Raw genomic sequence first — 27,586 nt, 5'->3', positions numbered from 1 at the left:
CTTCCAAACTGGTGCACTGGAGATCAAAGTGTTTGTAATATTTTCAGAATGCTGTATCTTGCCAATGGCCATTAGCCAGAACCCTGTCCCAGAGAAATGGGGTTGGCCCACTGGTTCTGAGGCTGTGGAGATGTTCACAGACAGCCCCAAACACGGTAATTAAAAGCCTCCCATCTTGGCTGGCATCTTTTATCTGAGCCGCTGATGCACCTAATAGATATAACGACCGCAAATGCCAGGTTGCAGCAACCTTGTATAAAGTCAGAGCAGTGGCTGGCATGCTGTGCTGTCAGGCTCCTCTCACACAGCTTGGTGCAAATAGAGAAAGAGGGGTTTGCAGCTTGAAATGTGAATTTATAATCCGAACAATACCGTGTTCAGGTGCTCCATGTGTGCTGCTCTGCAGGTACCACCCAACCTCTGCTGTGTAGCGTGGGAAGGAAGAGCATTGTCCTTAGAGAAACACCCATGCAGCTCCCGTTTTCTTCCCTTCTCTCTCCTCCCTTTCCTTCCCTTCTGTGTACTATATGTATCCACCAGACATTCCTCCTATCCCTGTGCTGCTCTGTTTCTAACCTCTAGCTCCTCCATCTTTTCTCTTCCCTGCTCCCATTAGGATTTGTTTCAGGTACTGTCTCTTTTTTACCTCTTTACTCTTGTGTTTTTCACCTGCTTTTCTCAGTGTCCGATAGAACTCGTCACCCGCTGAGCTGGAATCCTAATGCACCAACCTTGGTCTGTATGTTGTCTGTTCTGATCTGTCAGTCTCCCCAATGCTCTGCCCTCAGTTGTGTTTAGTTCATGAAGTTCTGTCTTCGTCTCTTTCTCTCTCTCTCAATTAAAGTTTCTGGCCCTGGTCACCCAGTTCTTATTCAGGCAAAACTGCCACTGCCATCAGCTGACTAAGGCATCCAGGCCCCTGGGACCTTCGTGGCATTTTCTATGGTGGGATTTGAATGGTGTATATAGTCAGGGATGTTTCCACCAGTGTCTTTTTTCTCCTTCCCAGTCTGGTGCTGTTGGTAATTCTCAATATGATGCTGTTCTACAAACTTTGGATGTTGGAATACACCACCCAGACCCTCACCGCATGGCAGGGCCTGCGGCTACCGGAAAGGTAACTTTGCATTCATTTATCTTTGTCCCTCACTAACTATTACTTTGTGTGGACTTGGGTGGCTTTTCCAAAACTCCACAGTCCAGAGCTGCCCAGTTGCCTCTTTCCCAGCATTACACACTGAAGGAAAGATAAATTATTTGGGTTGGAACAAGCAACAAACAAGTGATGATTACACTGGGAGAGCAGGGTGAGAATCAGGCCTTTCCTGCCACAGACTGTGCTAGATGAGTAGCACTCTCCAATGGCTACGGCACAGGGCAGAGAGCCAAGGGTCACCTGGTGCTTGTTTTTGGCTCTGAAAAGGGCGTGTGGTGTAATATGTAGAGGGAGTCAGGACTCCTGTGTTCCATTCCTGGCTTTGCTATTGACTCTCTTGTGTGACCTCAAGCAAGTATTGTTACCTCTCCCCTCTGTGGCTCAGTTTCCCTGTCTATAAAACGCAGTTAACAGTACCTACCTTACCTGGATGCAGGTTGGGCGCTGCAGTGTATAATTAATTGAATGCAGAGCATTTTGAGATCTTTGGACCAAGATACCCTGTTTGGGCATATCGTTAGTAAAGTATGCGGGGAGGAAGAGGGGAATATGAGGAACTATCCACTAGTTTCACTGTGTTCCCCAAAAGTGCCAGAACTGAAGCAACTTAAAATGATCATTGATAAATTTTTCAAGAGACTTAGGAACATTGATTTGAATGAGACTTCATCTCCTAGGTGCCTTGGACATTTTTGAAAATGGGACAATCTCTTGAGACACTTGGATGCTTCTAAAAATATAACCCCTTAAAAGGAGAAGGTGGGGGCAGTAATATTTTTCAGCTTCTGTTGGTGAGAGAGACATGCTTTTGAGCTATAAAGAGCTCTTCAGGTCTGGGAAAGGTACTCAGAGTGTCACAGCTAAATATAAAATTGAACAAATAGTTTACCGTTAAGCAGTTAGCACCCTAAGGGCCCATTCTAAGGGCCCATTCCTGATCACCTGACCTATTAACATCCCTGTAGTCATAGGACATAAAGGGGAGTGAAGGGGTTACAGATTGTTGTAATAAGCCATAAATCCAGTGTCTTTATTAAGACCATGATTTTTAGTGTCTAGCGAAGTTACGAATTTAAGTTTTGAGGTTCGTCTTTTGAAAGTGTTGTGTACTTTTTTTGAGGATGAGGACTGATAGATCATATATAGCGTGATCACTTGGAGAAAAATATTCACCCATATTTGTCTTTTATCATTTTCCTGTTTGAGTTCATTCGAGAGCGTAGTGATTGTCTGGTTTCACGCACGTAGTTGTTTGTGGATATTATGCATAGCTTGTCTCTCTCACAAACAGAAATTGGGCCAATAAAAGAATTACCTCACCCACCCTGTCTCTAATATCCTGGGACAGACACAGCTACAACACTGGATACATCTGGAAATGTTCATTTCAAAGCATCTTCACTGAGGATGAGGTTGGGCAGAGGTTTCCAAGGAAGACAATTTGTGGTGGGTGGAAGTTTTATGAATGAAGGAGTACGGGAGGGTGGGGGGCACGCTCTGGCTTTGAGGTGAATCGTCAATGACATCCTTTTACTCAGCAGCCAGGAACTCCCCTACATCACTCTTAACCCCTTGCTCCTCCAAAGCCAAACCATTTGTATTTTATGTGCACCTGGCAGGTTACCCCAGTCTCAGTCGGAATGGGCTCAGTTACTAGAGTCTCAGCAGAAGTATCATGACACAGAGCTGCAGAAATGGCGTGAGATCATCAAATCCTCCGTGATGCTTCTAGACCAGGTAAGAACGGCATCCGCCAGCCACTTACCCCAGGAATTCCTATTACATGAAACTGGGTGGAACATTTCTACAGCCACCCTGCTGCCTGTCTAGATCCTTACCTACCCAGACTGTCTCTAGCTGTCCCCACATGCACATCATGACCCTTCAGACCCATCTTCAAACAGGACTAGCACAAGCAGGTAAGCTTTAAAACCTTCAAAGCAATCCTGAATTCCAGAGCTTCTCCTTGACCAAGTATCCTAGGCCAGACGGTGGATGTAGCATCAGGTCTGGAAGGCTTGGTGTTCACATCCCAGTTTGATCCACTCAGCTCTCCACAGTCCCATGGTAGAATAGACAAATTGACTCCCATGCAGCTTACTGAGTGCAGGTCTTCCACGTGAGACCTTAAAGATGGAGGGGATCTGCTCTGTGTGAGTATCAGAGATCCTTTAGGGTACTTTAGAGCAGGGGGATGATGTTTTTGAACACTTCCGCCCTGCCCCTACCTGTTTGCTGGTCGGTATCCACCCTCCCCCACAGAGAGGGGGCTGTATGTACAGACTTTGCAGTTCATAACATCTTTTGCTTCCAATATTGTTTTAATAACGTGCCTCTGTCAGAAACCTATGTCCTAGCTGTCACTCTGTGTCACTCCATCTGCCTGGCTGGCAGTGCACCTCTCACTCCCTGCCGCTTCCAGCCCCGGCACTCTGGTACCAAGCCAAGGAGTGCAACAGGAACGCCTTCTGCTAGCCTGTGGCAGGGAGCCTAGGTTCAAAACGCCAGCGCCTCCAAGACTTTACAGCAGCCAAACGCTCAGGGTGGTTTTTGTCTTGCAGATGAAGGATTCACTAGTAAACCTTCAGAATGGCATCGGGTCGCGCGACTATGGGTCGGAACCAGAGGAGAAACGGAAGCGTTTCCACTAACAGGGGCGAACACAGGAGGCCAGAGGATTGTGTGCAATATGTGTATATAGACCATATAAATATATATATACAGAATATAAATATATATATATATTATATACAGATTTTAAAAGAGGAAAAAAGCCTATGTACTGAGGAGGAGAAGCGTGGGTGCAGACCTCCAACACTGGCTGAACTGGAGCGTCTCTGGGGTAGGACTGGATGCGATGGTGGGGCTGTGCTTTCCCAGCACTGAGGCACTGTCCGGGAGAGTGCAGCTCTTGCTTACCTCTTCCCATGCACCTCTCTTCTGTGTATTCCTGGCTGTTTGTCTGTCTGTCTGTTTTAAAGGGAAGAATTGGTGCAAATGCCCCTCCCCCTCCCTGTCTGAGGGTACCTGAATGTTGAACAGGTATTTGAAGGGGACACTGTCAACTTCACCTTGCTCCATTGAGGACAAGAAGGATTTTGCTAGAAGACATGAGTCCCTTGTGAGAGTAGCCTACTGAATTGAGCAGGCTTTGACCCATGAGAATTCTCCAGGAAACTGTTCTCATTCAGTAGCAAATGGGGTTTGTTCTGAGCCCTCTGCGAGAATGCCATAGCAGGGGTGCAACTCGCCATTAAACTGGCCAGCCTAATTTTGCTGAGTGAAGCACAGAAACTGAACCAGGTTTTCCCAATGTAACATTTCACTTTTTATTACTAGAAGCTACATTAATGGCAAAGTAGAGGGGCGCTGACGTGGGTTGTTACTCAGTATTCCTGGATAAATCCAGACCCTGGCGTATCTCATTTAAGTCAGTGAATTTGGCCCTTTGGTTCTTTACCACTTGACAATGTCCCCTTTACATACTCTGTTTTCCTCGACCCTCCATGTGTTTGCGTCCCTGTCAATAAGCCACTCCTGTGCTAAGGAGCTGCGGCTGTGCTGAAAGGGCCATCTGTGCTCACCTCCCAGTCAGAGGCATGTAAAGCTTAATGGCTCTGACTTGATACAACACCCTGTTGTTTTTTTTCTTGTTGCTCACTATTTTTAACCCTCCTTCTGCCAAAAAAGATTATGATAATAATAATAGTGGGCTAGGTGAGGGCATTTGGCATGTACCAGTATCGACTTAAATACATCTCACCTCTGGTGGAAACTCACAAGGAGAGGGAGCAGCTTCCTTTTAGGAAAAAAAAGAAACCACAATTGCAATTAAACGGATTGAACAGATCTGTATCAGGAAGCCACGCACCCTCCCATTGCATCGCTGATCCCTGGAGATGTTAGAAGTGGGGTGGAAGAAAGGACGAGCCACACAGGTAATTGTCATTCATAGAAAGAAGGCTGTAAATGGGGCAAGTTTTGGTGCGTTTCCTGCTGCATTGCAGTGAACCTTTTTAGAATAAGAGTGGACCAGGGTTATCAGAAGTGGCAGCTACAGGGGCATTCATGCAGCAGGCAGCTCAGGCTGCAGAGGTTTGGTGCCGGGTAAATGTTGCATTTGTATTTATTTTTAAAAGTAATTTAAAATTATTAATTTTTAATGGTCGGGAATTTTAGCCTGGCAGAGGTCAAGAGAGGAAGCCTCAGGGTATGTAACGTACTGGGCTCGGCATGTTAGCTGGGCAGCTGGTGAGATGTCCGTCTGGGTTTGAATCCCACAGCAGGTGGGCCATGTTTTCTTTTGTCTTGGAGGAGCAGGAGAGGGACACAGTGAAGTTGCTGTGGCCTTGAAAATGCCATACCTGAGCCCATTGCTCTTGAGCAAGCTCCGGTGACTGGAGGAGACTAGAAGCAAGGGCAAAGGTGTAGACAGTATTATTGGACACACTAAACAAATGGGAACCCAATGCGGGTAGAGCCTGATCCTGAGGTACTGAGCGCACACAAGTCACACTGACATCAGAAGGACACTATGCCTTTATGTTGTGCTTTGCAAAACTGGATGAGTATCATTGTACTTGCTTACAGATGGGAAAACTGAATGACAGAGTGGTCACATGAGGTGTTTCAGTAGTCGAGTCAGGAGTACAACCCCATGTCATCAGTCCGATGCACTAACCCACGCTGCAGGCGATCAGCAGCTCTCAGGATCAAGCTCTAACAGTGGCACATCCCTTTGCATGGTGAAAGGATAGAGGGAATTTGCGGTGGTGACTAACATGCTTCCCCATCTTGCCTTACCAGGTGGATTAGTTGGTCTGTGGACCCTCTATCTCCACCGTCTCTGACTCTGGATTTTTTGAAGCAGGCGAGATCACCTGACACAGCCCTGTTTAGGGGTAGTATTGAGTACTGGATGATCTAGCAGGTCTGTTTCATCTCTAGCTTCTGCGTGCGCTGAAAAAGCAAGGTGAGCAACTGGCCCTTCCTACACCATATGGCACTGGCCTACGCAGCTCTAGAAGGAGTTTGACTAAGCCATTTATCCACACACTCCTCCTGAAAATGTGCTAGCTGCCTAGTTTGTCTGGAGAAGTACTGAAGCTCTTTGTGGGGCTTGTTGGTGTCTTGCATGACTGGGACTCTTAAATTCAAACCATAACTATCTTAGCAGACTGCCCAAGAAGGGGGAGAAAGACAAGGCAAAGGACTGTAGACAAAAACATGCCCAGAAACCTAGGGAATGTTCTGCTTTATATAATTTATTGTATTTATGCTTATTTATTTAACTTAATGCTGCTTAAAACTGTACGTCTCCCTGGCATTTCCTGCCGGAGCTAGAAGCTGTTGCTGAAATGGGCAATGTAGAGTGAGCCTGAGCCCCGAGCACTGAGGAAAGAAGAGACCAAGGCTGGAAGTTGAGGTGGGGCAGTGCCCCCCTGCTGTGATGAGGCTGGGTTTGTGTCCTGCTGCTGTTCTAAGGACAGACGAGCCCAAACTCACTGGTGGGATCCAGGACCCTGGCTAAGGAAGGTTTTCATTTCTCTGTTACTATGGGTCTAGTTTTGATCAAGAGCCACAGCTTCCCTGGAAGAGTCTATTCCATCCAGCAGATCACAGGCCTACCCAACCTTGTGCTGCTATAGTTAAGCTACTGCAGAGTACTGTGTATTAATTCATAACCAATTTCAAACTGGTACAAAATGGTGTATCTTGAGCCTGCAAATTTGCAAGCTAGCCGTTAAGAGTGTCCACCCATGCAGAGACACCAGTTTAACATCCTATTGTTAGTGAAATCAATGCAACTGTACATATAGAGAAGCCCTTAGTCTCAGGAAGCTTTTCCTGGTCCACTGGCAACAATTCCTCTCTGGCTTTCAGCTACGTGTACCCTTTGTTGTCTCTTAGCTCTGCTTATCTAGCCTTTTTAAACTCAGACCCTCATCCTTTGCTTCTCTGCCCCAACTGCTGTGAAGAAAAAAACCCATTTCTTTGCCTCCCACATTCGGGGTTGAAGTAGATTATTTAATGTCGATAAGGAGCCAGAACTGACCCACACAAATAGCCTGGGATTAAAGAAGACTGAGAGTTAGATACCCAAATCCTATTGCAGTTCAATGGGAGTTGGGTGCCTAACTATTTTAGGGTCTTTTGAAAATTCCAGCCTGAGGTGTGCTTATGGTTAAGTTTTTTGATAATCTAGTGGAGGTTTCTAGTGGTAAAATGGAGACAGAGATAAATGGAAGGGAGGATACTGTAAGTACAGCTGAGGTGAAGGTTAGTTTTCACCCTGGGCTTTTCTCTCTGAGGCTCACCCTTTTTGACCAACCCTGAACACACGGGCAGACACATTTATTGCGGTGCTGACCTGTGTAGGGGAGGATCGTTTGGCACTCTGCCCCGACAGGCCCTCGTCCTTCCACTGTGAGTAACCAATCAGGTTCACAGGCAGAACAGTTTGGTTCGATTTTCAGTGTCTGACCAATTGTGAAATAGATTTTAAAAGGGTTTATCCTTCCACTCCACTCCCCTTTGTGCTGCAGCTAAAGCACCTGCCAGATACAACGTAAATAGCGAATGGCCTAAATAGTGCTGTGTGAGATGCTGCAGTGTTGGAGGGAGGGATAGAAGGGCAGATTGTCTGGGACACTGATTCTCAGCTCTAATCTTTCCGTATGTGGAGAAAGGAGGAGTTTCCTTGCTAAGCTCAGTTTTCAAACTTGGCTGCCTAAATTAGGTACCTACATTCTGCCCATTGGTGCTTACCTGAAAAGGGGTATTTTGGGCTGTAGTGTCCATACAGTGCCTGTGTTTGAAAACTAGGATCTAGTTACATAAACTCAAGACTTACTCCTTTGTAAAACAGACATCATCCTAAGGTAAGTGTGCAGTTCAGGTGTGGGCAAACGGGGCGGGGGAGGAAGAGGTGGAGGCAAACAAATACTCTGACTCATTTCAAAACTTTGGCATTAGTGGGAATGCTGTGTTCCTGTTAGAGTGGGGTGGAGAAAGAATGGAAACCATTTCAGCCTGTGTACTTGACTGTAAACCAACCATGCTTTTGGAAGGGTTCTAGACTTAATGTATAGTACAAGCCACCCCTTAGCTGGGAAGAATCATGATTAAAAAATGGGTTTAAAATACAGACAAGCAAAAATAAAAAGAATCAAGGTCACAAAACCTGAACCACAATTTTGAAATCAGCGTACATAGTAAGTAAATATTTTAATCTTGGTCTGTAGTTGTGAATGTCAATATCTAACCCTGACAGGAATGCTCCAGCTTTGACTACTTCGCTCTCTGGTAAAGCTGATTGCATGGTTAAATCGCACATGCCAATTTGAAAGCAGTTTCCGATCTAAGATCTCTCTCACTCAGTCTGTCTACACCAGAGCTGTAATTTGTAGCTCAAGTAGATATGCCCGTGTTACCTTGATCAGAGGTAGTGCAGGTATGTCTACCCGAGCTGGAAATTACATCTCCACTTCAGACAAAATCTGTGGGCAGAAGGGGTGCATCTCTACTAGAGTATAACCTTATACCCAAATTTAATTTTTAATGCAGAGTTTAAAAGGAAGAGATGGTTTTTGCTGCAGGCATAATGCATTGGCTTTACTGAGCCCTAACCTGAAAGCTACTTGGTGGAAATAATGCTTGTGTAACCAGCAGCAGCCTTTAAATGGACCCATTTTCCCATCCTAAATATAAACAAATAGTCAGGTAGAGTAAGCCAAATGCTTCTCTCATTTGGAGCCAGGCAATTATATGGATTCAAAGATTTACTTAGGTGTAAAGGGGACAGTTCAGCCTAATATTTCCTCTTAATGTATATGCTTAGTGGTTCAACAGCTAATTTTCCTAACCTATGTTTTTAGGAGTGGGGGGGTTGTTACAAATGGACAGCTGCAGTCAAGACCATAACCCCAGTTGGCTGATGTGCACTGCAGGACATTTTGTGAGGGGTCTGCAGTGATTCCCACGCAAGTAAAAAGGCAGGTCCAGCTCCTCATTGGAATGAAAGCAGTGATAGAACTGGATGTGGGTCAGGTAAGCATCTAAGAGATTGACTGCCTATCTTGGCAGCCCTCCAAACTGCTGGAGTGTGTTGAGTTGGCACAAATTCTCACAAAAATAGCCTCTCCCAGGGTGTGGCTCCTTTGCATCCAGTGTTGGCTAGAAACCTGAAGCACAACACCATGAACACTTACAGCATTGCCTTCAACTCATTCCCACTCTAGCTTCTCAGAACAGATGTGTGCTGCGATGCTGAGGCAGAGTGGGGGTGAACACTGGATACAATGGCAACCCTCAGTCTAAATTTCTGTGCATTAGAATGCTAATTACACAGGAGAGGATTCCTTTCCTACCAGTACCTAGGAGCAGGGCACTCTCCCCTCTCCTACAGGCTCAGAGTCCATTCCTCTTCATGGTAGATTTGTGTTCCAGGGCTTGGACACTCATCACCTGCCATGCAGCTAGCAGTACCAGAATGGAGAAGAGTTGGAGCAGGGCAGACTTTGGCTTTTCCATCAATCAGCACTGGAGTGTGGAATTAGAGGAAATCTCTTCTCTCCAAATCCAGCCCAAAGCTAAAAAGGCTAGTGTTTCTCTTACCAAACAAGCTGTTCAGTAGAGGTTAGTGTTGAGCATTTCAGAGGGTCAGTGTCTTTCACCTTCGCTCCAGGCCCAGCCGTCTCCAAGTGCTGCTGGAAAAAGTAGGGATACCTGAGGGGTGATCAGCTCTGTCCTCTTTGCCTTTTTGCGGACCCATCCAGAAGAGATGGGCTTTTCCCCCTGCTCGTCACAGGCTGAGGGTGGGGTTGTCTACCTATGAGATTCTAGTCATCTTGAGTGTGTGTCTTTCCAGTTGAGTTGTAGGCAGGTTATGAACATCCCGTGATAATTTGTACCAGCTTTGAGGGCAAGGTCTTAACTGATGATTGACAGGAAAAAAGCACAGGCACTGCATGCTCCATAGCTCACGCCCCTTCCACATGCATCCAGAACCAGCCTTCTCCAGAGAATACTTCAGTACCCTCGACTTACTGTAGAATTCTGCTGTATATTTTTGTCAGCGAAGCTGCTCTTCCTTCCCCCCCCTGCATGCATCCTCTGTGGGTTTCATGTATTTCAGGCAGCTTGCAAGCCATTAAGTGCTGATTTGCTACCACAGATGGCTTCTTGGTGTGGTAGAATGTGAGGTCTTGAGAAGCGGGAGGGCCCTGGGTGTGAAATTACTGCCATGTTCTTCTTTAAACGAGACTGTAGGTGGAAACCCCTAGACCAAAGTGTCTGGAATAACTAGTCTGCGAAATGACTACTGTGATGTAGTGTTTGCAGGAGAGAACTGTACTGAACATTCCTGCCCTGTCTCAGTCTGCTTGCAGTTTCTAAAGCATAGGTGAATCTTTTGTGCCATAACATGCTTTTTTCTAGATGTGCAAACCAGCCAAAATGGGGATACTCTCCCCCTCCACTTGCTCAGCCCTAGCTGAACATTCCCTTAACTACACAAGGAGAGCTAGCCCCCAAAACACATCTTGTAGCTACAGTGCTTGTAGGGCTCCATTTTCTCCCCTCCCTCACCTCTCTGCTGCAGGACAATCACCTCTTTTCTATCCTAATCTCCCTCTGTCTGAGATGGACTGCCCTGCTGGCCATTCCTTGCAGGAGTTTGTGTTATGCTATGAAAGGAATGTGTTTTATTTTGGTGGGGAAGGACTTTCCTTCTGGTGAAGGAATTGTATTTGCACACGGCTCAGGGAGGCTCCTCCTCCTCTGACAATTGTTACCTCACTCATTTTGGTCAGTTTCATTGCTAACATTAAAGGGCCAGCTTCTTGAATCTGATCTTTTGAGTTACAAAAAAGCAGCATCCAGAGCGGTGTAGGCATGTTCTTTTTCCAAGCGCCATCTAATTTGCCCTAGCAGCACTCGAATGTGGGAGACGGGTGGCTGCTGCTGCTAAGAAACAGCACCTTTATTCAGCAAAAGGATGGAGCTTGTGCCACATCTGTATCATTCCTGCCTGGGAGCCCCCATGTCTCCCTCCAACACTTAACAGAACAAACATGGAAGCACGAACCTGCACTCTTGCTACCGTACATTAATGGCACTTTTGCAATGTGTTATTTTTTCCACGGCTCACACTTCAAATGCTCCATGGCCAAGTAGTGCTGCTACATTCCTGGACTACCTTTCCCCACACAAGGGCCTGGATCCTGCAACCCTGACTCAGGTGAGTAATCCTTACTCTTTCAAATAATCCCCTTTGAGTAAGGATTGACTCACATCAACGAGAGTGGGTTGTACGATCATCCCCAAGGTGGGCATTTTCCCTCTGAGTAGTAACTCTAAACTGGGAGGGAGAGATACAGGCCAAGACTCACCTCTTTCTTGTTGAATGGTCCGTGGTAGTAACACAAACTCTGGGGCTGGGCCAAATACAAAAAGGAACAGCAGTTGTGTTTTGAGACGTTGTCTGGTTAACTGTAATAAACTTTGCGCTGTGCGCAAGGTGTGATAAAAAGATACTTACCTGCAAGGAAACTAGGAATTATAAAGGCTACATAGCCAAATCTCAATGTAAAGTAGCTAGAACAATGGAAGATACACTATGAATAAAAAAAGTATTGAACAAACAGAGCGACTTGAGTGTATTGTTTTTTTTTTATTGTCCTACCTAATTGTAAGTCTCCTATTTCCATATACACAGAGAGGGGTCTTTCCTGATGCAGGGGGGGGAGGAGAGAAGAGAATCATCCTCCCAGAAAACACATTATCTTTGATTGTGCCTTGAGGCAATACCATCTTATTCCTGCCTCCCCCACCCCTTTTCAATCAGAAGATAGGGAGTCCTAATACAGCTTCCCCAAAAAATAGCTTCCCTATCAAAAAATACTTAAGGTAGCAGTGTCTGTCTATAGGAGCACTTCACAAATTACAGGGTAAAGACACACACAAGAGCATCTGGTTAGTTTAGAAAGTCAGAAGGGCGTGGGGAATAAAACGTGGCCCTTCATTTACTCTAAGGGGGCTGCCACAGAGCTTTAACAAATGGAGGTTAAGTGACTTGCCTCACGTCCCACTACACAGGGAGTGGGAGAGTCAAGCATGGAATCCTGGAGTCATGACACGCTTCCTCTGCTCTAGCTTCTACTGTTATGGTTTGAGGGTTAGTATTCCTCCCATAGTATTTTAGGCTGAATAAGATGGCCTAGGGAAAGGGAAAAAAACCCACACACTTCCAACAACCTAAATAAGGGATGTTCTTCCTCCATTTTAAACACTGGCTTCTAAGAAACCAGTGCCCAGTCTAAGGCATTGCTGATGGAGCATACTTAATCTATAGATGGGCTCAAGCTGTAAGCCTGGGATCTGGTGTCAGACACCCTGTGGGTCAGGTCTGTTTGGAACTGGGTTTTAGATTTACAAAAATCAGCGTATTCTGCAGCTCCTGATCCTAGTTGGGTCTAGGAATAACTACCACCTACAACTCTGGTTTGGACCTGTCTAACTTTAAAAATCACAACACAATTTATGCGTAACAAAGCAGAGGAATTCCATATGCAGAAAGCATGTCTAACTCAGTGAGTGCTTTATCTGTTTAGGAGCAAAGAGTGTAGCAGATTCATCTTAACTCTTGCAAGCTGTAAAAAGAGTCATTGCAGCAGGGGATATATCTGCTAAAAGCAAGAACTCCAAGTCATTCAGCAGCATCTCACCCTCATGTGCCACTTCTACATATAGACAAATGCTTTCCCCAATAATCTCAGATTCTAAGACTACTGCTTCTCTGAATGGGAAACTTCAATCACCATGCTTAAATGTTTTACATTTAATAAAGCCAAAACCCCCACCTTGCTATTGTATCTGCAATTGTTTATATACTGTGTTTATAAATGAAGCTTAAGAGAATTGCTCTGCAATAATAGATATCAGACTAACTCTGAGTATTCAGCATGGTGAATAATTACCACAAGAAATAATGCATTATTAAGGGCTATAGGAGAAAACCACCACTGTTTGCTTCTTGGTGGTGCAACTATCCAACCATGACTTTCAATTAGTTATAAAAAGTTCCACAAAATTCCAAAGCGGTCTCATTTTCCCATTTGGGAATAAACAGTCAGTTTCATTTGCTTGCTTACCTAACCCAGACTCACTCTCTCCTCCCTTCAGGGGCTCCAGCCTTTAACTTTCTTCCTGAAATTGGCAAAGTGTCCTCAAATGGGAGTATCGTCTCCCAGGGCTGCTCTCCTCTGGTTGTTGCAAGACACAGTTTGCTTATCATGGAAATAACCAGTCTCAACAAGTTAACAGAGCAAGGTTAAGAGAGACAGAACTGACAAACAGTTGCCAAATTAAACAAACATCACTTCTTGGAATTGTTGCAGTTTATAGCAGGGAATCCTAAATTAGCAGTGGTACAGCCTGAGGGCATGGCTATTCAGGCTTGGCATGCAGCAAGCTGGACCTTAAATCTACATCACCATTAGCTTGCCTCGTGCTAACTGGCTGCGTAAATCCTGCTACCATGAGCTAAATGTTCTGGAGGTCAAAGCACACTATGGAATTTGTATTATGCAGGAGCAAGGTGTGCACAGCAAGCTTGTGTATGTCGATTGCTGCCCACTAATTCCCTGCATGCGGAGTGCTGTTGTACATTTTTCACAGCTCTAAGTTGCTATGAGCCTTCTGCTTCTCCATATCCTTGTCCTAGGTTTGCAACAGCAGCCTACACTCCAGGGCAGCCTTGAGAGCAAGCATTTGAATATGAGAGAGCAAGCATTGGGGTGGAGCGGGATTCTATTCTTTAATAATTAAAGTGTTCAGGCTTTATCAAAAGGTTGATCACAATGCTAAAATGACCTTGCTGATGGCCAGGTGTGTCAGGGTAATATGACAGACCCACGTGCTACATGCCAAATTAGCTTATTTTGCAAAGGAATATGGTGAGGGTAATACATTGTAGAATTTACAAGGCCATTCGCTGAGTGGGGGCAAAACTTAGGAAGGAGCAGTGCCACCTGAACCCCAACCCCCTTTGCTCAGCATGCTTCAAAGGAGAATCCTTTAGCAAATGGAGTCATGGAGCCAAAGTCAAGGCTGTGCAATGTCCAAGGCAAATGGAAGAAAGTTCACACTTTCCCTTATTTCCTTCTGGTGCTGTAGAGTTCTCCCAAACCTGGCTGGAGTGACTTGGTCCTTCCAACTTCAGAGTTCCTGCAAGGAACAGAATCCCCCCCCCCTCTTGTGATTAAGGCTTCCTTATAAGAGGCATGGTCTTGTGTACCATGATAAGAGGTTACTTCTGCTCACAGCACCTGAGAATCTGCACAGACAGCTGCATTGTTAAAAATGCAATAGTGCGTGCAATCAAACACAGAGATGGGGCTTAGAGTTCTAAACTTTTCCTCTGAGTCTTAATCTGAAAATAGAAATACTGCAGCATCTTTTGGAAATAGCAAAGGGGAGCAATGTTTACAAAACACTTCTGAAATAGCAACGGTTTTGTTTTTATTTTTTAATTGGGGAGAGATGGTCAGGGTAGCATAAACCACACCCAATGAGCAACCAGAGCCAGACCTCAGTTCCCTGGGGACCTAGGATGCATTAGAAAAATGCCTACAAAGTGAGAAGGGCTGGACTATGGACAGCAGTAAAGGAAGAATGGTTCAGCACTAGTGTGGGATTCTGGATTAACTGGCTGAAATGTGGAGATGGTTATTGACAGATTGGCATTCTTGACAATTTTTGCATTTCCTTTCAGGAACGCTGTATTTTGGTGTTTCTGAAACAAAATTTTCAGGGAACTCCAATTTGCTGGGAAATGTTGGTAAATCTCTTTGGCTCTCTTTCTGACTGAGAATCCAATTTCACTTAGCAGAGATCCCAAGGCTCCTACAGAGCAGGGAGCTTGCCACCCCTGAGAGGCCCAGCTTTAGCTGTGTTTCACTGGAAAACTGCTAAGCAGCTCTACAGTGGAGACGGGGTCCAATTCCCTGCCTTACTATAGGCTTGAGCGAGTCTCTGCCTCAGTTTCCCTATCTGTAACATGGAGCCCTGCCCTGCTTCACAGGGTGTGTGAGGAGAAATATATTAGTGCCCAGCTACTGCGGGGCACACTGTCTATGATACTGACATTCCTGGCAGAACAAGGCTAAGGCAAATCTGTGTCTTTTGCCATTAAGATTTTAAAAATAATCTTAATGCACCCATAAGCTATACATGGGTAACTGCTTCAAGGGCCATGGTGGAAGTGTCGGACACAAAGCAAGCCTGGGATGCATAGCTTCCTACCCCTCATTTCTCCAGGACTTTTGTCAGGATGACATAACCATCCCGTTTTATTGCACCTCTCCCTGGTGGTTTTAGGGTGTCCCATAAGTCAGGGAGCAGAATCAGCCATGTGCACAATGCACTGGCCACACCCTTGTTTTGAATCAAGTTTGTGTACCTTATTGCAGGTCATGGCCCATCTACCCTTGGCTACTCCTCCACAGGCACAGAGCAGTTTTCCTTGTTTTCCGACGGAATGGCGAGGTAGTCAGTCCTACAGATCGAAAGAGAATGCTCACCACAGGTAGAGAGCCCTGGGTGGGTGCTAGCTGCAAGCACAAGCTGCATTGCTTCAGTGGTAGCACCTGTTGAGAGTTGGCATCCTTTGAACATCCTGATTTTGAGGCACTGAGCACCTATAACATGTTAGCCCTTAACTGCCCTTGGCTGAGTAAAGCGCAGCGTGACGCTCACTGCAGAGAATGCCCCTTCCAAAAGGGTTTTTGGTGTGCTCCTTCCTCAAGGGCAGGTATGGCGTTTGACCCAAGATAGAGTTGTAGGAATATCCTCTCCCCACTCCCACTGCACACAAAGGGCCTGGTTATCCGACAGACATATGGAGGAGGGAAACGTACAGTGTAGAAAGTGGAACCACCCCCACGTGTGTCATACTGGAACTGTTTTTGCCTCAGTCTTTAAAGACTGTGAGTGAGGCTTATGGTCATGAGTTAGGCATAGTGCAGGTAGGTCCTGAGAAAGTCTCCCCTACCCCTTCTGACAAGGTGCCTTACAACACCCCAGCTATGCACAGCTTGGCCAACATGCCTTCACTCTGAGTTGTAACGCTGTTCCTTGCTAACCTAGTCTAACCTCTCTCAGGAGAGGCTCAATCCTGCTACCTTTCTTTCACAAGGACTCCAAGATGCGGCAACAGAAATGAATACAAGATCGAAATGTTTTCAATGGTGGCCAATCCCCTGGTGAACCCTCTGACCCACACCTCAGGGTTTTCTGCTGCAGGTGAAACGCTTGCTCAGGTGTGGAGGTCTGTAGGATTTTTACTTACGCATTTTCCTGGACAGTTTCCTCTGCTTTGGAAACCTTCCTGTAGCAATAGACCATTTCTATCAGCAGCCACAAGGTGAGGAAAACCAGGAGAATATACATCATAATTTCAGATATGACAGATGTGAAATCTTCTCCAGCTGTTGGGGAAACAATTAAAATAAGTCACTGATCTCTTTGAAATTCAATTTTGTATTGCACCATCCTCTAAGAACCAGCCCTCTCCTCTTTTCACCTAGATAGAGTTCCCGGCAAGAATGAGCAACAGAAGATACAGGGACTGTCAGCTTAAGCACCTCTCTTATTGGAACTAAGGCCAGCAGGCTCTGCGTCTGCTGCAGAAAATGGGGGCAGGGTCTCCACTGCCATTTGAATGAGTAGCTCGGAAGCAGCTTAGGAAGCAGCTTAGGAAGCTGTAGCTAAATGAAGACAGAGCCTGCCAATACAGTTGCATGTCACCTTGAACTGCAGCACCTGCGCAGAGGTCTTCTGCGCCTATCCCCAAACCAGCTGCCAGAAGTGGAGGAAGAATCTCAACCTGGTCTGAGAGGGGCAGGGTTTGGATATAGGGAGACTTCCATCAGCTGTTTCACCCTGCATGCTTGTGAAAATATTCATGTGCTCAAGCTTGCCACTAATTCCAATCATGTTCTCCTCAGAGCACACACATGGATGCATGTGCACCCCAATTTTAGCCCATCTTATCCTGGATGCTTATTTGTTTCCATGGTGCTCTATTTTTCCAATCCCTGATGCATTGCTAGATGTCCTGCACAGTAATGAGGCGACCACTAGAAATTACAGAATCAAGAGGCTTTTAATGGTGGCCAAGAACTAGCAGGACGTGGAGGGGAGAAGACAGATAGAGGGTGGAAATCCTGGCCCACTGAAGTCAGTGACACCACTCCTACTGCGGTAGAGCGTGGCCAGCATTTTAGTGATTGAGGGGGAAAAGGCACGTGAAGAAAAGAAGAGGAATGCACAGTTGGAAGCAGGAAAGAAACAGACAGAGATTGAGAGCAATCACACGGGGGGAGGGAAGCCATCACCAGTTCGTCAACTGCACTGCTGCTTCTCCCTGCTAGAACTGAGAGCCACTAGGGAGTGGTGTGTGCACTGAGCTGGACCACAGGAAGCCCACTGCACTCCCTGCTTTGGTTTCCCTGCCCAGGAGCTGCTGGGGGAGCCCAGCTTGTTTTTACACCTTTCAGGACACATTTGAGCTCCACAACAAGGAATACAGCCAGCACAACAGGTGCACGGTTTCATATGTGAGCCTGGGTCAGTCCTGTTGTAGGAAAGCGTGGCTGGGGAAACAGAAGTATCTGCAAATGACCTATTAGTTGGCAGCTTCCCCACCCCTCACCAGGGATACCACTGAAAAGAGCACTGTCTGGTTTGCTCTAGACTTGGTCCTTGGCAAGGCAGGTCACACCCAACAGTTCAAGGCATTTCCACCAGTCTTCCATACCCTCCTCTACCACAGTGAGATGGATCAATCTGGAGCTTGTGAAGAGCGGGTGATGAATCTCAAAGTCAAACTCCCGGGTGACATTACAGGTGTAGATCCCTGAATCATTCAAAGTCACATTTAATACAGTGATGGACACGTCCTGCATATCTTTGCTCCCGTTCCACTGTAGCCGGCCACTGAAGCGGCTTGGAAATTCATGGTGTACTTTTCTGTATTCATAGATCTGTAGAGAAATGGGGGCCAGGGGGGAGATCAACATTAGTCACCCAGCCATTTGTTGGGTGCATCCTACTCCCCACCCTGGGATTCCCCTCTAGCTAGTGACAGATCCTAACTATGAGATGGTTTAGAGTTTCTCTTCCTGAAGCATTAGGTGTTAATACTTCTATAGTGCTCTTCATCTGAAGATCTCAAAACACTATACAAAGAGGGCATATGGAATTATGTCCATTATACAGGTGAGGGAAAGGAGGCACCAATAGGCAAAGTGACTTGTCCAAGATCAAAGCAGGTCAGAGGCAGGAATGGAACCCTTATCTCCCAGGCTAGTGCTTAATCCATTGAATCATGCTACCATGTTACATACAAACAAGTGTTTATAAGCACTGGAAATTGTAGTCCAAACAGAGGTGTTGCAAGAGAAAACAAAAAGTGTGGTATGATAAATGTAATGACTTATTTACACAGCCATGGGCATTGGAGGCCTTATCTTCACCCTGCTCTGAACTGGGCCTCCCTTTCTACACTCTCAGCTTTATGAGCTTAAGTTGTTCTGCACTTGAGGTCATTTTGAGGACTTTGTGTATCCATAGAGCAGGTACTTGGGTGTCTAATTGTCCTGACTTGTGCCCACAAATAATTGTGGATGCAAAACTGCACCTGCTACTATTTGCACCCACAAGAAAGGAGGCAAGTGTTTACAAATCAGATTCACCCCCTCTACGGACAGGCATATGGACTGCCTATTAGAAGCATGTGAGAAGCTCTGTGCAGTGGTTTAGGAGGTTGGTGACCCTCTGAGTCCCTAGTGGACAGCAGTCTATGCCATTAAAACACCCTGAATCACACTCATTTGTGTACTCAGGAGGTAGGCCAATCCTGAATTCCCCTCATCTTTCAAAGAGGTCCCTCCAGATCAGAGCTCAAAACAGTGGGGACATATTTGGAACTTGCTATGCCACTAGCTTGGTTTTCTGGATGACACAGACTTTAATTCTTCATATGCACATATGAAAATATGAAAGAGCTGCATATTTTCAGCCCTCCAAGTGCTCAGGACTAAGAAATAGGTGGCTTCTTTTCCAGGATATCCACATGCATCTATTTTAACTTATTTAGAAGGAGAGTTTCAACATCCTCCCAGACAGAATTCAAAGGAGCACACAGATATTCAAGAAGCACAGTTAGACTCAAATGATGGAGTAACTTTCATAAGGATGTCACTGTGCCATCATCATTAAAAGGGCAGGTGACAGAGCTATGTAGCGCTAAAGCCTGATCTCTATGAATAAAATGGCTATAATTCCATGGACTTCAATGGGACAAGGTTTGCTTATAGAGAAGCATCGTTTGGCATGAAGGCGAGATCTCTGGGTTAAATTCTGAGATCAGGAATTAGGACTCAGGTTCTATTCCTGGTTCTGACATGGCTTTCATAAGTCTCAAAATTTATATTGAGACGGTTCAGCCAGCTAACTGGCACATCGTAGAACAACAAGTTGTGGCAGTCCAGCCTCCTATCCAACCATGCATGCCCCGCCCCTGTTTGGCGGTGTGCAGCACTACCCTGAAGTCAAATGGTGACGTTTGAGCAAAGACAAGTTACTGTATTGTGGCTGCTGCTCTGGCAGTCTCAGTCAGCAGCCTGTCTAGGCTTTCCTAGTGTAGGATCTGGGTCCTGGGCGAAACATGGCTGCTGCCTTCTCCTGTAATTAGGGTAAAGCAAAACAAAATTAGGCAAAATGCACAATGTGGCACTCTGCCACTGACCAACTCTATAACTTTGGGCAAGTCAGTTCACATTTTGGTGCCTGTTTTCCCCTCACCCTTCAGCTGCCTTTTCTATTTAGGCTGTAAATTCTTTGGGAAAGGGCCTGTGTCTTACTAGGTGCATGTACAGCACCTTGCACAACATGGTCTTGAACACAGCTGGGCCTTCTGAGTGCTGCTGCAGGACAAATAATCACCACTGATCCATACATTGAGTTGTTAGGGGGAGATAGTTACAAGAATGTGTGTCAAGTGTCATATAAATGAAACCACTGTAGGGCAAGGATGAAGTTAAATAACTTAAGGGGCATTGTCATCTTTATTGTGTGAGTGGCCTCTGGACATTTCAGTCTTCCTCAAATGTGACACATAGATATAACCCAAATTACACTTGCTTTTCTTAGTTTCCTTGTGTGACCTTCACTAAAAACATACTACAGAAACAAAGTTCATGTTCTCCCAGGGTTTTTTACCTCCCTCCCCCCATACCGTCCCTGGGGTTTTTCCCCCACACTAGGGGCTATGGTAGCATGAGTTAGGTTAGCAAATATACATACCAGCTCATCTTTCCCCCCTTCAGTCTTGTAGAACCATTCCACCACAGTGCTTGCAGAAACTTCTTCTCTTTTCATGCAGGAGATACAGAGCAGCTTCATGTGAGTTCCTTGGACAGCCTCTGTCTCTGATGGGACTTCCACACAGACTGGAGAACAGACACCAACTGAGACCATGGGGACAGAATAGCAGCAGGTGGAGAGAAACATCCAGAGAGACACAGAGAAAAAAAAACAAATGATCAGTTATTCAGGTCTCTTATTATAGACACTGTGCCAAGACAAACAATGTTCATAAGGTGGGTCTTGCACTTTTCTTGTGGGGCAGGGGGGTGGACTAAGATACCATCCCTTGTCCCTGCTCTTGGGTGCCAAGAGCCCTACTAGTGGCCTGGAAAGGTGATAGAGAAGAAAAGCAGGGGAGGAGTCTGCTCCTCACCCCAGGAGGTTTCTTACCCTCATCCCCTTTAAATGGGGATACCCTCACTCCTTAGACCAGGGGGGGGGGGGGAGACCCTCCCTTACTTCAGTACTCTGGTCTTCACACCACAGCTCTAATCCTCCTCCTCCTCGCAGGGGGTTTTATTAGGTTCTTGACAGGGCCTTAATTGACAACAGGTGCTCCAATTAACCTGTAGCAACCCTCCCTAGTCTATACAGAAACACGCCTTAATTAGCCTAGGGCTTATATATTTCCCCTCAAACACTCTACCACTGCTTCCTGGCCCTCCTGTATCACACATATAATAAACCTCAGTGGAAAATCCTCTGATTTATTACTACTGCTCATTGACAATGGATAAAAGTCTAAACTGGCAAGTTGTACAAACCTTCCTTCTCCAAGCTGAACTATATAAGTATATAATAATTAACATGTGATTTCTGCAGGCAAATTCTTCTCAGCAGCAGCTGCTTTGCCACATTTTAAGTCCTTTTTTAGACTAATTAATGCTCCTTTAGAGAGGAAACAACCTAATACATTCTCCCCTGCCCACTAACACTTGAGCATGTAGAAAATGCTCTTACAGCATTTACTGAATTCTGTATTAGGACAACCTCTGAATCCAGCCTCTAGGAGCAATTGTGGTTGTCATTTTTATTTCAGCATAAGAGGCTTGGAGTCAGGCAGAATTGGCATCTGGGTAAACTATAGATTCTGTGTGTATGCTAGCCAAAAAGGCGTTCAATTAGGTCAACACAAAAATTGGCAGGTGTAAAATATTTCCCTCTGTACCAAGACAGAATTCTCTTCTGTGTAGCTAGGCACTACAGACGCCTACTCATCAAATGCTGCTATGACATAATGTAAACCCATGCTGCCCTGGCACGGGCAATATCATCTGTAGTGTCTGCTTTGTATATGACCATATATGTCTTCATTCTATCAAGACACTGACTGACTAACACCTTCATCCTCTTTCCTATTCATGGGGTCTGGGCTTGCCTTTTGCAGCTGATCCACCTTAATTAAATATTATTTGGGCTGACAAAAACCTGCACCTCCCCCCGTAGTCCTGTGGTTAGGCTAGATTATGAGAGCCAGGGGTTTAAATTCCCCACTGTGATGGAGGACTGCAAAGAGCCTTGTCTCCAACAACCCAGGTGCATGCCCTAGTTTCTGGTGTAGAGTGATGGGGTGCGTCCTTGCTTTTGCTTGTAGCTTGAAGTTGTTCCGCATTAATTAAATATTGCTTGGGCAAAAGCAAAGACACCACTCCCTCCAGAGTGCAGGGATTTGGTTATGTCCTTGGGCTGTGGAAGAGGCAGGTTCACATCTGCTGTCTATCTGCCTTAAGAAGGGCTGTGGATTGATGTTGAATGCAGCCCTGGTGGGTGTGTCCGGGTCTTTGGGGAATAGCGGGGTGGGATGGGGGGGTCCATAACTCTTGACTGTGGAAGCTGTCCCACATACATTAAATATTATTTGGGCCAGCAGCTTGATAAGGCTTCCACTGTAGTCCAGTGATTAGGTAATGAGCCTAGGGTGCCAGAGATGTGAGTTTGAATCTTGCCTGGTGTGTGTGTATCCCTGGACCTGTCTGTAATAGCGAAGCTGTTCCACTTTAGTTAAATATGCTTTGGGCCAGTCTCACAACTACCCTCACTCTCTAGTCCAGTGGTTAGGATACTCGCCTGGGTTGTGGGAGATCCTGGTTCAAATCCCCCAGCTGCCTATTCAGCAGGGATTTGCACAGGGATTTCCTGCCTCCTAGGCGACCGTCCTTTGGGTGGGCCATCCTTGTCCGAAGCCCCTCTCTTTCTCAAGAGGCCGTTGTCTTCTTGGGACGGAGAGGGGATTCGGACAGGGATCGCTCACCAGCGACTCTCCCCAGGAGGTGGCGGCCCCCAGTTCACACCCCTCAAAAGAGCAGGGGAGTGCCCTGGGGTCTGCCACAACCTGGGCGTGTATCCTGATCAGGGTGGACAAGAGTGAGAGGGGGGTTTTACTGTAGCGCAGCATTGCCTCTTTAATTAAAAAAGTAAGAGGCCCTGTGCCAGGCCTCTTGCTCAGCTAGGAGGGGCCTCCTCTCACCCACCAGGGGCCCTCCTGAGCGGGGATTTGAACCAGGGTCACCCACAATCCAAGCGAATGCCCTAACCCCCGTACCATAGAGGGACTTGAGAGCTTACCTCGCTCCGGTTAATATATAGTAAAAGTGTAAGGCTGGAGCAGTAAGAGATTAAGTCACTCACCCCTTCTCAACCAACACAGCAGGGATTTGAACCAGGGTCACCCACAATCCAAGTGAGCACCCTAACCCCCGTACCATAGAGGGACTTGAGAGCTTACCTCGCTCCGGTTAATATATAGTAAAAGTGTAAGGCTGGAGCAGTAAGAGATTAAGTCACTCACCCCTTCTCAACCAACACAGCAGGGATTTGAACCAGGGTCACCCACAATCCAAGTGAGCACCCTAACCCCCGTACCATAGAGGGACTTGAGAGCTTACCTCGCTCCAGTTAATATATAGTTAAAGTGTAAGGCTGGAGCAGTAAGAGATTGAAACACCCACCCCTTCTCAACCAACACAGTGGGGATTTGAACCAGTGTCACCCACAACCTAAGCGAGCCCACTTTCCCCCATACCATAGATGGACGTGAGAGCTGCCTTTGCCCTAGTTAATATACAGTTAAAGTGGAACACTTGCGAGGCAAGAGATCAAGGTCCCAACCCTTCTCAACAAACAGAAAGGGGGTTTGAACCAGCAGCTCACTGGCTTGGGGGCAAGCAACCAACCCACAGGACCACCAAGGGAGTCATAGACAGGCACAGCCCCGATTCTCATGTAATAGTTACTGAAAGGGGCCCACCTGCAACAGAAAAGACAGAGGGAGAGCCCACATCCCACGACCTCCTAGCCAGGCACTTAGGTTGAAAGATAAGTAAGTGCTCAACTGACTTCTCTTCAAGAAGAAATGAGATAGGAACCACCAACCTCCCACATGCTGGGCATACCCTCCAACCACTGGACTACCCAGACCTACTTGCTCTGCATTTGCCCCAGTGAATATGTAACCGAACGTGACCCTCCTTCAACAGAAAAGACTGAGAGAGCCCCCACCTGGGAAAACCTCCTAGCCCAGCACTTAGGCCATTCACCTGAGAGGCAGGAGATCAAGGTTCACATCCCTTCTCAGCAAGAAAAAAGGAGCTTTGAACCCCCATGCTGAGCACACACCCCAACCACTAGATTACACAGGGCAGCTTGGTGGATTTGTGGCCCCATAAACATCGAATGTAAGTGGAACAGCTTCAGTAGAAAAAAAGTGAGGCAACCCAGAGAACACCTATGAATCCAGCAGCTGGATATTCATGTTCAACGTGCTGTTTAAGTCCCTCCTCAGCAAGCTGGGGGAGGAGTTGAACTAGCATCACCCACACACTGGGTAAGTACCCAAACCACTGGACTGCAGAGGGATTCACAGCACAAGGCTGGCCAGTTACTACTTCATGAAAGTGGCGCAGCTCCGACAAGCTATAAAGAGCAAGCCTCCTCAGGCCGTCCTTTACTTCAGTATTGGAGCTCATGCTTGAGCGAATGCAGAGCTCTATTCAAATCCCTGCTCAGCAGGTGGGGAGATGGAAATTGACCCAGAGTCTTCCCCTCCAAGGTACTGATCTCTGCTTGCCAACCATGGCCAGGAACCCCTCAGGTGACTTAGGTGCCTAACCCATTTAATGTGAGATGATTAGGGACCTGCCAAATGCCCCACAAAACCACCCAGGGGGAAGGCGGCAGAGGTCTCCTGTGTAACTTTTAATCTTGTAGTCAGGGGCTTCACCTGTGATGTGGAGGGAGAGGGGCCCTGCTTCAGGTTCAGCTTGGAAAAGAGACAGTTAAGTTTGGCTATGATAGAGGTCTGTACAATCACGAATGCAGTGGAGAAAGTGAATAAGGATGTGTTATTTGCCCCTTCAAACCATGCAAGGACCAGGCATCACCCACTGAAATTTTTAGTAGGCAACAGGTTTAAAACAAACCAAACACAATACTTCTTCATGCAATGCACAGTCAGCCTGTGGAAGTGGTTGCCAGTTGATGTGGGGTAGGCCAAAACTATAAGTGGGTTCAAAAAATGAATTAGAAAGTTCGTGGTGAATGGGCCCATCAATGGCTATTAGCCAACATGGTCAGAGATGCAGCCCTGTGCTCTGGACATCCTTAAGCTCTTGCCAGATGCTGGGAGTGACCAACAGAGGACGGATCGTTTGATAATTGCCCTCTTGTATTCATTGCCTTGGAATCATCTGGCATTGGCCAAATGTCAGAAGACAGGATACTGGGCTAGATGCATCATCGGTCTGATCCAGTATGGCCGTTCTTATGTTCTTAATTTCCCCCTCTGACCGATGGGGAGAAGGGATTTGTAAAGGGCTCACCTACCACCTGGGTGAGTGCCCTAATCATGGGGTCCTAGGCTACAGTGATGGGGGCACCCTCTGGGTTGCCTCTTGAAGCCATACCACTTTAATTAAATATTATTTCAGCCAGATAATGGGTGAGACTCCCTCTCTAGGCTAGCTTCTTAGGTGGGCTGTGAAGAGCTATTGGTTCAAATCCCCTTTCATTCAATCTTAGGGTTAGAAATGACTGCAAGGGTCAAACCTTTCTGCCTGCTAAAAGCGGGGGGTTGAAGAGTGATCTGTTGCAGCCATATGTGTGCCCCGATTATATAGATATAGCTTCATTAAGCCAGGATTTCAGTACTGTGTTGCTCTGGGGTAAATATTGGGACTAGCATGACTAGGTCCCTCTGGTAGTTTCCCATTCAGATTGTTGACAGCACCATTGGCATAAGCACTCATGGGAAAATCCAAAGAACATGTTGGATGTTTCTTGGCACCAATGAGACATTTCCAAAAAATATAGAAAAAAACGTATGTCCACATTGGTAAAAGCAGCAACAAACAACCCGCTAGCTTTCATAAATAAATTGAAATAACTGCAATAAAAATTCTCTGATTTCATAAGTAAATTGAAATAATTGCAACAAAAATTCTCTTTGATTTACATGAACCACACATCAATCCATATGGGCTGCATGCTTTCCGTTTACATGCTTTCAGCCCTCAGGAACAATTGAATGTTACATCGACATATATAGTATATTAAAACAAGAGTAAAGAAGAATAAGTAAAGCGCACACAATCACGATAGAAAAACACGGTTTCTGTATAAGGCCACTTAATAATACCCTAATTGATGCAATTAACTTAATATCAATGCCATTTCCTTCTCTCTGTCAACCAAACTTAAAGCCGCTATTAAGGCTGGATTTTATTTGAGCCCGCATTCGAGGAGGCTCTCTGGGAGAAGCATGTCTTTAGAGAAACAGCCAAGCTCAGCGTTGCTTGGAGGAACCCGATCCAACCCCACAAAAGAACGGAGGCACCTACCCCATAGAACCAACAGGACCGAAGAGACACAGAAACCCGTTGCGAGAGCAGCCATGATTCCCAGCGGGGAATGGTTCTCAGGCTGGATAAAGGCTCTTTCCAGAAAGGATCCTCCGCCTGTGCCCAGTGCGCCAGGAGATCAGGCTGCCGGCTGATCCGTGCTTGTCTGCTGTGATCGGTCAGCCGGGACCAAGCTAGGGACACGGGGAGGCGGGTGTGCGAGCAGGGAGCTCAGTGTCATTTTAAGATGCCGTTTTCGTGTGGCAAGAAATCCATGCAAGAAGCTGGCTTGAGCCCCAAAGGGGCTGGCGTCAGCACCACGGACAGGTCCCCGGGAGCCGGATCACTCCCCCCCCCCCCCCCCCCCCCAGCCCCCCGCACCGAGCGAAATCCTGGACAGCTCCACTCAGGAGGCGCGGGGCAGCCTTGCTCCCTGCCGGGGTCGGGTGCAACCCTTCCTCCCCCCGCTGCTCCCGGCCGGCGGTGGTCGCTAAGAGCAGCGCTCCCTGGAGCGGGAGGCTGGGCGCACGGCACCCGCGGCTGAGTGCCGGAGGGACCGGCTAGGCGCTCGCCTTGCAACAGCCAGGGCCGGGGGGGAGGGGGGTGGAGGCAGCTGGGCCCCCCCCCCCCGCTCCTCCCACATCAGATCCGCCCCAGAGCCCGGATCCGGCAGGGTCCGGCGCAGCGGCGGCCGGGCTGGGCGCGCCCCGAGGCTGGGACCAGCCGGCTGGAGGCGCGATGTTCCCCGCCCCCCGCGGCGGGCCAGGCGCGGGCCCCTCCCTTCCTCGCCCCGCCAGAGAGACAGGCGGCAAGCGGCGGCCTCCCGCCAGACTCATGATAACGCCAAAGCTTCCGAGCTCACGGCGGGGGCTCCCCCCCGCGCCGCCCCGGCAGAGCAGTCAGGCCTCCCCCGCCGCCGCGAGACCCTTTGCCGGGGACAAGCCACGCGCTCCGCGGTCAGCAGAAGCACGGAGAGTAACCCGGGCAGGGGAGGAGGGGGGGGGGGTGCTGCGCCGCAGCCCGCGCTCCGGGCTCATCTCTGGCCATCGCCAGCAGCGCTGCAAGGACTTGGCGCTTGCACGTCACGCCGCGTGCCGTTAGTTTCATCGGCTGGGACGTTTCCCCAGCCTGGGGCTTTTCACCGGGGGCTCCAGGGTCAGCCGAA

General features: G+C 47.2%; 2 protein-coding genes across 18 annotated transcripts in view; one reads left to right on the top strand and one right to left on the bottom strand.

Moving 5' to 3' along the window:
- GRAMD1B (GRAM domain containing 1B) overlaps positions 1-27,586 on the top strand; it is a 333,007-nt gene that overhangs the window by 289,761 nt on the left and 15,660 nt on the right. For 14 of the 17 annotated variants that reach the window (XM_073321021.1, XM_073321020.1, XM_073321018.1 and 11 more), the window contains 3 exons: positions 1,010-1,117; positions 2,776-2,893; positions 3,718-11,801. In XM_073321021.1, coding sequence (XP_073177122.1) covers positions 1,010-1,117; positions 2,776-2,893; positions 3,718-3,807 — 316 coding nt within the window. In that variant the 3' untranslated portion in view covers positions 3,808-11,801. Of the gene's footprint in view, positions 1-1,009; positions 1,118-2,775; positions 2,894-3,717; positions 11,802-20,603; positions 21,289-27,586 lie in introns of those variants that run through there. The other 3 variants (XR_012155938.1, XR_012155937.1, XR_012155939.1) reach the window with 3 other exon arrangements.
- Positions 11,814-26,785, bottom strand: SCN3B (sodium voltage-gated channel beta subunit 3). Its single transcript, XM_073321035.1, has 6 exons — positions 26,422-26,785; positions 20,525-20,688; positions 17,976-18,201; positions 16,506-16,644; positions 15,618-15,713; positions 11,814-14,383 (listed from the first exon to the last, which is right to left on the bottom strand). Exons 1-5 carry the CDS (start codon positions 26,474-26,476, stop codon positions 15,650-15,652), a joined length of 648 nt encoding a protein of 215 aa, XP_073177136.1. The 5' UTR covers positions 26,477-26,785; the 3' UTR covers positions 11,814-14,383; positions 15,618-15,649.

Source organism: Lepidochelys kempii, chromosome 22 (assembly GCF_965140265.1).
Source record: "Lepidochelys kempii isolate rLepKem1 chromosome 22, rLepKem1.hap2, whole genome shotgun sequence".
NCBI classification, from domain to species: Eukaryota; Metazoa; Chordata; order Testudines; family Cheloniidae; genus Lepidochelys; species Lepidochelys kempii.
This window is presented reverse-complemented; position numbering and strand designations above follow the sequence as displayed.

What these genes read in the sequence shown, in the direction of transcription:
- SCN3B (XM_073321035.1), bottom strand. Translation starts at nt 26,476, where the DNA reads ATGGCTGCTCTCGCAACGGGTTTCTGTGTCTCTTCGGTCCTGTTGGTT. An exon ending in TCTCACTGTGGTAGAGGAGG is followed by an intron (nt 16,645 to 17,975) that starts GTATGGAAGACT and finishes TTTCCCCAACAG; the next exon opens with CTGGAGAAGATTTCACATCT. An exon ending in GAAACTGTCCAGGAAAATGC is followed by an intron (nt 15,714 to 16,505) that starts GTAAGTAAAAAT and finishes TTCGATCTGTAG; the next exon opens with GACTGACTACCTCGCCATTC.